The sequence below is a fragment of the Clytia hemisphaerica genome, unplaced genomic scaffold, assembly GCF_902728285.1.
Source record: "Clytia hemisphaerica strain Z4C2 unplaced genomic scaffold, Clytia hemisphaerica genome assembly, whole genome shotgun sequence".
Classification (NCBI taxonomy): domain Eukaryota; kingdom Metazoa; phylum Cnidaria; class Hydrozoa; order Leptothecata; family Clytiidae; genus Clytia; species Clytia hemisphaerica.
Genome location: NW_027104211.1, coordinates 232,101 through 243,687, shown reverse-complemented (window position 1 = coordinate 243,687; position 11,587 = coordinate 232,101). Strand labels below are relative to the sequence as shown.

General features: G+C 35.0%; 1 protein-coding gene across 1 annotated transcript; it reads right to left on the bottom strand.

Moving 5' to 3' along the window:
* Positions 1 to 23: 23 nt before the first annotated feature.
* On the bottom strand, positions 24 to 10,391 carry LOC136815567 (protein single-minded-like). Its single transcript, XM_067072020.1, has 12 exons — positions 10,216 to 10,391; positions 8,748 to 8,932; positions 8,041 to 8,094; positions 7,483 to 7,589; positions 7,079 to 7,168; positions 6,568 to 6,700; positions 5,626 to 5,744; positions 5,191 to 5,375; positions 4,610 to 4,716; positions 3,324 to 3,474; positions 2,898 to 3,070; positions 24 to 2,575 (listed from the first exon to the last, which is right to left on the bottom strand). The coding sequence occupies exons 1-12, from the start codon at positions 10,269 to 10,271 to the stop codon at positions 1,071 to 1,073; spliced, it is 2,865 nt and encodes a 954-aa protein (XP_066928121.1). The 5' UTR covers positions 10,272 to 10,391; the 3' UTR covers positions 24 to 1,070.
* Positions 10,392 to 11,587: the final 1,196 nt, after the last annotated feature.

Here is an 11,587-nt window from a genome sequence, read left to right as displayed (position 1 = left end):
TAACTGGTGAACTCCAGTATTGCTGTGGTATTGAATAACTGTACATTTCATTTTATTTTATAATATATGAAAAATAATCGATAGACAGTATGGGGTAATATTATTCCCCAGTGGATAATATAATATACAACAAGGGGGGAACAATGAGGAGAAATAATTGATGGAAGTTTTCAATATTTACAAAAAGTGTGAATGCAAACAATAAAAAAATATAAACATAAAAATTACACAGCAGAAATTTTATAAAAAAAAGTAAATTTATTTCGCTTTTAAGCATGATATAATAACCTTGAGAGAGAAAATAGAAAAAAAGTTAGAAAATCCAGGGGAGGTCTCTGAAGTTTTGACGAAATTCAATGAGGTATACCTCAAAAATTGCCCGAAAAATCAGGGGAAATCCAGGGCGTCAAACTTCTCAAAATTGAGCTAAAATTGTCTTCTGGAACATCTCGAATCCATTTGGTTAGAATTAAGAATTAATATAAAGAAACAAGAACAGAACAAAATGGAACAAATTAGAGCCGAGAAAGCTTCGGAAAATACATTGTACTTTCCATGGTGCTCGCTTACATCGACAAAAATATCTTCAGCATCGAAAGTAGTAAATAGGTGTTGGTTTATATTCAAGTATAAAATATAATAATAAATAGTTTAATATAAACCGACAAAACTAAAATTTATGAAAAACAAATGAAAAACTAACAAAAATAAAACAGAAAAGCCCGAACCAAAAATAAAGAAAATATCAAAAGAATTTCACGATAAAGTATAAGTGCACAGATTGATAAAATAAGGCTGTTATCTCAATATAAGCAAATAAAATTTATAAAATACATTAGATTAAGCTCCCTATAACTTGAATATAATATTGTTCAATCTTAAAAGATATCGAGTTGAAGAGTTACGAGTTGTTCATAAAAACCTTTGAAACGCTGGCGAAAAAATATTCGAGTTATAGGAAAGCGGCTGGGATATTTTTCGTTTTAATAATGGCAGATTGCTAAAACATTAAAAAATATTAGAAGTTGTGAATTTTTTCAAAGCAAAGAAAGAGTAAAAGATTTCTTTTTTTAGAATATGGAATTAGTGTTATTATAGCCACCAAACTTGTTTGGTATCGTTGTATTACACCTCAAAGGAGCATTATATGGTAATTGTCCGTTTTGTTGTTGGTTCTGAAAGTTCATTTGTTGTTCAACAAAAGCTTGTTGTTGCAATTGTTGCTCCTGCTGTTGTTGAATCAATAACCTTTGTTGAAAGTCCTGATTTTGGATTTCATCTTGTTCTATACAGGAAGAAATTATATCTTCAATATCGTCCAAATTATCAAGCACCTCTATAGGAGGGATATCTGGATTGAATTGTCCTTGGTTCAGTACACCGCCACCGTTGGGGAGATTGGTATCGAAATGACCACCTTGACATTGTGGTATATTGTTCATTTGATTCTGTCGTTGTTGTTGTTGCTGGGGTATACATTGAGTTTGAAGTGGCTGTTGCTGGGTCATACCATTACCCCTATTGATCATATTATTACTCCTATATTGAGCGCCACATCCCATATAGTTGGGTGGTTCTGTTTTGATGATAGTATTGAAATTGTTGAATTCCAAAGGACTCTCCATTTGTGGGTTGAAATGCATTCTGTTACTGGGCACCGTTTGGGTGTTATATTGAGGTGGGGCGTTATATTGTGAGCTAGTATAGGGTGGAGGTGCATTTGTCTGCTGGTTATTGTTGAACATGGGCGGACTATTCATTGACTGCCCTAAATAGGGAGGCGATTCTTTTCCAACGGGCGCCATGTAAGGGGGAGAGCAATTACCGCCACCATTCGTTTGGGCGGGATATTCTGGAGACGGGGTTTCGTATTTGGGTGAAAGATCTTGATTGTAGAAATCATTTGATTGTGGAGAATTTGCATTATTTTGGATAGGTTGTTGTTGTTGTTGTTGATGTTGTGGGTAAGGAGAATTGTTTGAAGCTGTCGACATCTCGTTGAAAAACGTATTGACTTCATTCATGACGATGGGATCGTGCGGCTGTTGATACTGTGGAGACATACTGTTGTTCGCTTGTTGTTGTGTCTGTCGTGGAAGAGGTGGGGAGATCTGTTGCTCCATGTAGATAGAAGTTGATGTTTGTTGAATTTGGAAAGAATTATTGTTATCCGCGTGGTGGAAATTCATGGTGTTGCTCATAGAGAAAACCTCACGCGAGCCGAAATTTTTGTTTTCGTTTGGTAGTTGTGGTGCGCCTTGTAATGATATAATATCACAATGGCTCATATCATACGATTCAGGACTGTCGGGGAACGGGTTATCAATCTGTGGTAGGGGACCAGTTTCGCTGAGCATATCAGCTAGTTGTAGGTCACCCATGATGTTAGCTTGTCGCCGTTTTGTTTCTTCATCGACCAGAGGTCGCGCGGGGATAGGCGCTGGTGGCAGGTTAGGAGTGTGGGTGAAAACAGCAGGATTTGGTTTGACAGGTTCGTCAGAAACGATCGCACGATGTCCGTTCGTCATGTTATGGTAGTCGATAGACTTCAAGTAACTTTCTTTATCTGCTGCTTCTAGATAGGAGAACAAATAAATTGAAATGCATTACGTTTACTACATTACGGTTGGTTAGGAAACGAACATAATCCTATAGGAAGAGGTTTTAAAATGTAGGACACACTAGGAAAATACACTTTGTAGCAATGAGAAATTAGTTCCTCTAAATCTTAAATGTAAGGAAAAAATTTTGTAATTGACAGTGCTTTTCACATTACTATTGATTTGATTATGATGGTAAAAAGAAAATAACCAGAAGCTTCTTTTTGTTTGTTAAAAACTATTTGATTATGCAGACAATAACTTGTGGCCGCAAAAGAATAGGTAATGAGAGTATACCTTCAGTAGAGGGAGTAGCGTACGATTTTCGGACATCATCCGAAGTGATATCAGCTGGTCCGGTGGATGCATCGTTACCAAAATCAGACATGTCATCTTCCTTGTTGGTGATACCCATGTCTTTGAATTTCAATTGAATGGAATGCATCATCTCATCTTCGTGCTCAACATCACTACACATAGACGAAAAACAAACGATTAAGATTCATATATTTCTTTTACGTTCGATATTTACGTGGATAGCACATAGGCTGCACACATTCCCTCTGATAGGTTTTGATATAAGGGATGCGTATCATGTATAAAATTCTCGTCAGAGAGTGACCCTTGAGTTTCAGGAATTTTACTGAATTTTTTTGACTGTTATACGAGAAACAGCATTTTTGTCGAAGTATTAGAATGTTAGATTGTAACAGATTCGCGTACCTTGATATGTAGTTGACGCAGAGGATTTGATTTTCTTCCCCTTTGGCGGTTTTCCGTGAGATGACCGTACCGACAGTTTGCATCCACACCCATCCTCCGGTCTTGTTCATCCAACGGTATGCCAAACTACGACATTTACCACTCTTTAAACCTTTATCATGAGAAATAAAGATCGAGTAATAATTGCACTTTTAAAATCCAATATTCTCAAGTTGAGCAAAATACCAGCACTTGTTTCAGTTTTTTTTCCAATTAATTTTCTTAGACTCGAGGGACAAAATAACGCTTATTATGGCAACCCTAGAATATCCAGAAAGGGTCCATCAATTTCAATAAATTTTTGTTTTGGACAAGATTGCTCGGTCTAGTCAACACAACAAAATTGATAATTAAGACAGAACCTCTATGGCTGTTTAAATCAGTCGACAGAATTTAAATACTTTAAATTCGTATCCCTAGGGTTCGTTTGTACCATGTATTATGACTTAACTATATATTTCTGTTGCAACAATGTCATTCTGTTTCAAAATATGCAAAGTGATTAAAAGCCATGATGAGAAATAAATGAATGCGTTAACATCAACCTGGACACGTACACAAGGGCTGATATATCTCTACAAATCTTCATCGAGCAATAAAATACATTTAATTTAGGCTTTTATTAGAATTTTATTACAGTCATGATTTTGAGAGAGGTCTTAATGACGGTAATTAAGGTCTTGTAATGTTTATAGATATTTGTCTCGTTAAAATTACTTGTTTGGTTAATTGATTAACGGAAATTATAAAGCAATTTCAAAGTGATTTGCTAAAGTTGTACATCTCAAGATCGGTTTGAAAAATGAGTCAAAATTCTAATTCAGCATGCTTTGTGTTTTTTTTTTGCACTAATTTGTAAAAAAGAACATTTCCTAAAGTAATAAACATAAATCTTTTAAATGTTTCCCTTAGGCTGCCTGTGGGCGTTAAAATTGCGAAATGTTTTGGTTTTGTAACACAAGCGCATTCAACATGTCCCGCATCTTATTTAATATTCTCAAATTTTATAAAAGTTCAATTAAATGATGAATGCGTTTACTGAATTCGAACAAAAACCAAATTTCAATCAATCAATCAATCAATCAATCAATCAATCAATCAATCAATCAATCAATCAATCAATCAATCAATCAATCAATCAATCAATCAATCAATCAATCAATCAATCAATCAATCAATCAATCAATCAATCAATCAATCAATCAATCAATCAATCAATCAAGCAATCAATCAATGCAAAAACTTACAATCATTATGTGCGTCTTGAACGATATGACTATCTTTCAAATGGTAGAAATCGTAGGCACGCATTCCAACGATATCTTGTGCTGTAAAATTCATATACTTGCGGATCCTAAAAAAAAAACAACTAAGATTTATATGGCTGAACGATAGTTTGATTTTTGTAGAAAGAGCTAGATCAGAAGGGTAAACAATTAAAGTGTAGAAGCTGGAATGACTTAAAATTCGCTAGGGAATGGAAGAAGAAGACCACTGCAATAAATTGATAGGTAGCCTGGAGTCGTTTATAATACGTGTTATTTAGTAATGAAGGAAAAATTGTTACAGGATAATGTTAGGTTACAGAATTGGGTCATTCAGTTTTTCTTATCATATCTTAAATTCAGTCCTTTAGCAAGAATGACGTTAAAATAGCTGAAGTGATTGCATTGACTTTCTCATAAAAACAATGCATTTTGACGTTATTTCCTTGTAAATCCATTACCAGACCCCTTAAAAGCCAACCGCGTAGGGTTAAGGATTGATCAGTGTATAGACTTTTTGGCTACATTAAACGGAAGGAAATGAGCGATAAAGATCAACTTACTTTCCCTCGCAGAACACAATTTTTAAGTCCATGCTGACACGACTGACAAACACTTTGGTGTCCAGCTTTAACTCGCAGATGGTGGGTGGCGGTAGAGCGTGGCCAGTGGCTACAAGTGCAAACATTTGTTCACCTTTGTGGTCCAAGTTTTTGAATGGGATCATTTGTCCTGATATATGGATAACCTGTGAGAGGGGAGAAGGAAATTATCTTTTGAGTATTACAGTGCTTTTTATTTATTAGACAAAGATTTGAGGCAAGACGACACCATCAGATGCTTCCATAATTTTCATTATACCTTTTTCGATATTCACACCTGTCTGCAATGGCAAATCATAAATTCTAAAAAGTTCCAACAATTATTGTTCACGTTAACATCTTATCTAATGTTCAGAAAGACGAGGTTTTAATTAAAGAATCGCAGTTTGTTTTCACCTTGTATCCAGCAGACTTTGAAACCGAGGCTCCCTTCTTAGCCAATGTGCACTTGAAACGGATGAAAAGTGAAACGAAACCTTGTTTACTTTTACGTTCCATTTCCATAAAGGTCATCGCTGCAATAGAAAGAAATAAGAATTTATATTGAATTTGTAGGACCAGAAATAACGATTTCAAATTGGTCGGTCAAATATTTTTCTGAGTTGGACAATGAGCACCATTGTTTCTAGGCCTGAATTTGAGCCAAGCATCGAACTCCTGTTCATCATTCAAATGTCCATAACTATTCGTCCATGGAACTCAACCCTAATGGTTTTTAGATTGTCTCTAATATTAAAGAAATCAAAGGAATAAATATACTCGAGTAATGTGATTTTTTTCAATGACAGATCCTGTAAATACCACGCATTGAAAAAATATGTGACGTGATAAACTTAAACAAGTTTGACTAAATACTCCAGCGACATCATCAATTCTTGGAACTTCCTCTTTAGAAACTATCACTCATATAATTATTGACTTAATTTGTTTTCTCCTCAGGAATTCTTTTTTGTTCCTGTGCCAAACCGAAATCCAAGCAAGTAAAGACGTCAAGACAGTGAGCTTACAAAGTATGATTCAATGAACTAAAATTGTTATGATTGCTTCTGAAAAGTTAGAAGATCTCTTCGCTTATCTTTTAAGTTCAATATTAGGAAAATATGGCGGAGCCAGGAGTGAGGGAGACTACCCCATTTTCTATTTGCACTAGACCTGGGAGATCAAATGCTGAGGTGGAGTGCTAAACCTACTTTCAACTCAGTGACTTACCACCCAGATCAAATTACCCAACCTAAGCTACTCATTCACTGAGTTGGCGGTGACCAGGGGTCGAACCCACAATCATTGGATTGTAAGGCGAATGCTCTCCCGGCCATGAAAAATAATATATTAGCTTACCATCGAAGTCCATCATATTATTCATCTTGTATTGTTGATTACTTTTTTGAAAAGTCGAACACAATAATTCCATAAAGGTTTGATGGTCTTCAGGATGGATGACGTCATAAGCACTTGTACCAATCAGATCGATCTATGGAGTAACATGTAATGGCTGATGAGAAATTTTGATATTGATGTTTTTGCAACTTTGCAATGAAAAGGAAACGTTAATTGTATTCGTATATTTTTATATATTTTGATAAAACTGCATTATCCATAGTCTATCTCTGACCTCTCGTGTCGGTCAAGACAGATCTACGAACTATTTATCCAAGGAATAGGGAATAGTAAAATTTCATAAAATGGAGTAAAGGATAACAACAATGGTTTTTTAAAGAGTAAAAAAATAAGTGAAGTGCTCTTTGAAAAAAACCAGGAGAATGGTTTGACACACAAAACATGCTGTTACAAATTCTTTCATGGCATAAAACGTCCAGGAACCCTGGAAAGGTCAGAGTAGTAGTTTTACCTGTCTCAAACCAAGGAATTGTTCGATAGTGTCCGACACATAAATGAAATGTCCATTGTCCGAAACTGTTAACATAAAACCATCCAATGCCTGTGGAAAATATCAGTTTAGAGGTTGATTAAATAAAGTGTTGAGATGTTACTTTGAGTAAGAGCCTATTGTACTCTACCATTATAGATTGTATCAAAAGCTAAAAGTATTTTACGTCAAAAATTTAACCTGCATTAATTAATTTAAGCTACAGAGAAATCCAAAACTTCCAAATAAATAAAAATGAAACAATGCTTTCTCTTTATTGGGTCAAAAAAGTTGTGACTTTTGAGTGGTAAATCTAAGCAAGTCAGAGAGTCGATTAAGACCTTTGTAGGGATGGCGTAGTAAAAAAACAATCTTTTGCTACTCACGTGTTCAATATGTTTACCAATACGTTGTTCGATGTCGGAATAGACGGACGTCTTCTGTACGGCACGTTGAGGATGATACGGATGATGATTATTGTTGTGGCCATTATCTGTTAAAAAAGCGTTGAAAAATCAATGTTTAACACAGTTAAGATAAATAAGAACTGGAACTGGCTTTTTCATTCGCCCCCATTTAATTGTTGTTTTGAAAAAGATAAGTTGCCAAAATAAAGGGGCCTCTACTCCAGCCTATATTATTTTAGTGTTTTCAAAAGTGCAACCTCTACTCCCGGCAATTAGTCATCCTTTAACAAAATTATCTCCCCCGTTTATTAGTTGACTGGGAATAAAAGTTATAGAGAAGTTGAAGTACCACAGTAGAACTGTGGGAGATTTGTGGACGATATAGTACTGACGTCATAAACAGTTAAGCCATAAATCAATATGTACATTGATGTAGACACTTCTCTTGGCACGCAATGTTGACAGTAAGAAAAAAAACATGAGAGATTTGACAATGTTATACGGCGAAGGGACAAAAAGAAGGTTGAAATGGCTTACGAGACATGAGCATCATATTACGGCGATATCCGTTGTGTTGCATCCCTCCTCCAGCTACAAAGGAGACAACATGGAGAAAAGTTAAAATGTTTTACTTAAGGGTCCCATTTCAGACAAAGTAAAAAAGTTTAAATTTTAGCTATGACTCTTATCATTGAAATGATATATTGCCTGGGAAACCTTTGAATAAACTTTATTAGCCCCTCTCGCCAGCCTCTCCTGCTTTTCGATCAAATCCATCTGTTTGATTGCAAATTTTATAGTTAAGAAAAGGACCAGAACTATATTTCTATGATGCAATAAAAAATGAAATTTGTTGTTTTTGTGTGATATAAAAACCAGACGAAAGAAAAACAGTAGGGTGCTTTGCCAAACCAGACACTTGATCGTGTTTCACATTTCCTAATCCTAAGTGAATGTTTTCCCGATTGTAAAAATGCCCATTCAGTGTAGTGCTTAGCGTAATAGATTTAGCTGTTATTTTCATGATTTTCAAAATAAAAGGTTCTTATTGTTATATTAACTTAGCTTTTCTATGCTTAAAAGAAACTAAAATAGCGTATTTCTTTATGTTAGCAACTTTTGAAGTCCGAAGCTTAGGTCATTCTTAATTTATTCTTAGTTTAACAAAACCTGAGTCTCGTGTTCTCATACGATTGTTTTGATATAAAAATCTTGTAATTGCCACAAAAAGTTAAAATCCTTACTGCCAATAAGATCTTTGTACTTCAAAAATCCGATTGTCAAACGAATAATGGATGCTTTATCCAGCTGTGATGAGATGGATTCTGGTAACGGCAACAATTTAGCAAGTGCTTCATACTGGTCATTTTCTTTACTTCGGCGGTTCCGAGCCGCGTCCCTTGATTTCTGTTTACGATTATTCAGCATTCTACGAAAAGAAAACAGGGTTCATTATACGATACATGGCTGGAACCCCCCCCCCCTGGCCGTAGGGGGGGGGCTAAAAGGTCGAGCAGCAATTGGTACCTGATTTTTTACTGTGGCTAGGGGGGACTAACCATGTTAGGGGTCACCTAATTTTTCAGATGGACCTGGGGGCTAGATTCTATATTTGATGATTGAATTACAAGCAGCCTACCAGACCATAGGTTGGCACTTTCTCATCTTATATTTTAATCTAAGCAATGCTCAAAAACTGACAATTTGGTATCTAATATATTATCTGCAGTGCCGTAGCAATTGGGGGGGCTATGCCCCCAATAATTTTTTAAAAAATGGTTATTTTGCAAAATGCAAAGTTTTTCTTTTTTAATTTGTCATAATTGTCTTATATAAGTGCATGTTTTGAGTGCATTTTCAAGCAATCTAGAGCTCAAATTTTCAAAATTCCCCCCCTCGGGCCAAACCATGGTTGGCCCTCGCGGTGTCACCAAACTTTAGCCCCCCTAATATGAAAATGCTTCTTACGGCACTGATCTGTAAAAATTCTTTAATCCTGTTGCATTTACTTAGATAAAAAATCTGTCTGGCTAGGGATCTGCACCCTGACTTACAAAACCTTGATAATGTAGCATGAACCTTCAGTAGTTAGCTTATCTCTTATTTCTTAGGGCATTTATTCTATTTAGCAATAAGCTAAACTAACTGTTGTATTTGTTTGATTGTTTGAAAAGGATTTTCGAAAAAATTTGACGTGTCATTGGCTTAGGGGTCACCTAAAATATTTGGCAACCAGGGGTTACCTAAATCGTAGGGGTCACCTGAATTCTTAGGGGGCACCTAAAACCTGCTGCCAAGCCATGGATTACTGATAACATAAAATGGCAATTATAAACACGAGGCAATGACTGACTGAAATACTCAAAACACATAAGTACCTCCTCACATTTGAGCTATAGTAGAAATCATTAGTTTTGCGTAGGTGTGCGAGTCGATAAAGAGAAATATCTTTGTTTACCTTGGATTATCGCTTATAATGATGTTATACTAACAATATTGGTGTTATACAGTAATACGATAAATGTTACGGGATAGTATGGTTAATACTGATTCCCTTTCTATTTCCATTTTAAGACTAGGCCTACAATCATTATGGGGAGTGGGTTAAAAATGCATGGCCCATATGTGCAAACTTTTCTGAAAGAGCTTAATACAGATAAATAGACTATACTACTTTTCTTAGTCTTAGGTAAGAGTTGGTAGGCATCTTACTTTTCCTGTTTATTAACTTTTGACAAGTCATCCATTTGACACATCATCGCGTCCATGTTGATATAAAGATTCTACTCTCCACTCTCCAATATCTTTACAACGATAAATTATTCTTCCTGACTGTTTGTTTGAAGAAATTCATGTGCAATTTTTTATTTAGTGTTTTTCATCAATCTAAAAAGAGAATTGTTGAAACATTATTTAGAATCATCGATGACTGTTTTATCAAACTATTTCTGTTTTACCATACGGCGGGTTGTCCTACATGCAAGATTTCTGCAATCATACATAGCCATGATTGCGAGGTAGCAAACATCAAAAATATTGTTCCAGATGAAAGACTTCAAGAAAAAAGAGAGAGGAAAGGACCCAGGCCCCCTTCTATCTTATGATATAACATTTTTTAACACATTATTAATTATAAACAGACAAGCTTTAAAACACAAAAAGATTTTTTGGACTTTAGAATACTGGTAATATAGGAAGCTTGACACTCAACACTCTCTCCACAAAAATGTGTCAAAAATGCGGGTTTTGCAAACAGTTAGAATAAAACTTTAAGACAAAAGATTTTTGAAAAACCTTTTTATCATAAAACTTTTAAGACAGATTAGTCTAGCTATGATGGGAAAATACATTTTAATGGAGGTTATATTTTACCATCACAGATATCAAATGAATTTGAGCCTTAGATAAGTAAAACGTACAAAACTTTTGTAACAGTGTCTTTTTCCGTTAGTGTTTTTTATGAATTTTGAGAGTAAATTTGAGAGTACCATACTATTAGTCGTCTATCATGCACGACAGGTTACTTGGTCGATAAAAAACAAGCCCTACTTGGATTTTAGTGTATGCCCTATCCAGACAAGAAATTAGAGATCAATATGTTTTTATCATCTCATAAAACATTAATTTCAAGACTTTTTGAAAAGTTAGATAACTATAGAAACCACACGTTGAAAGATGAAACTACTGCTAAACACTCTGAGAGACGATTTTTTTGATTCCAGATAACTTTCGAAACACGATAAACTACAGACCAATAGGAGATCAAAAGATTTAAAAATCCTTTATTGAGGTCAAATGATAAAATCATTTTCATTCATTACTCACTCCAAATCAATTATGAGAATATTGCATGAAAGGGTTTTCTGAAGGCTACTCTTTTCGTTTCTACTGTACTGTACTAGAATGCTTACTTTTCATACACAATACAATTATACTGCAGTTAAACAAATGTTGTTGAACACCGTTGCTGAACACAATCCTATATATTTATGTTGAAATTATTTACACGGAAACACCCGAAAAGACCTTTCTTGACACTAACGGCAAACAAGAAAAGTAACGTTGTAAAAACGCGATGTTTAGG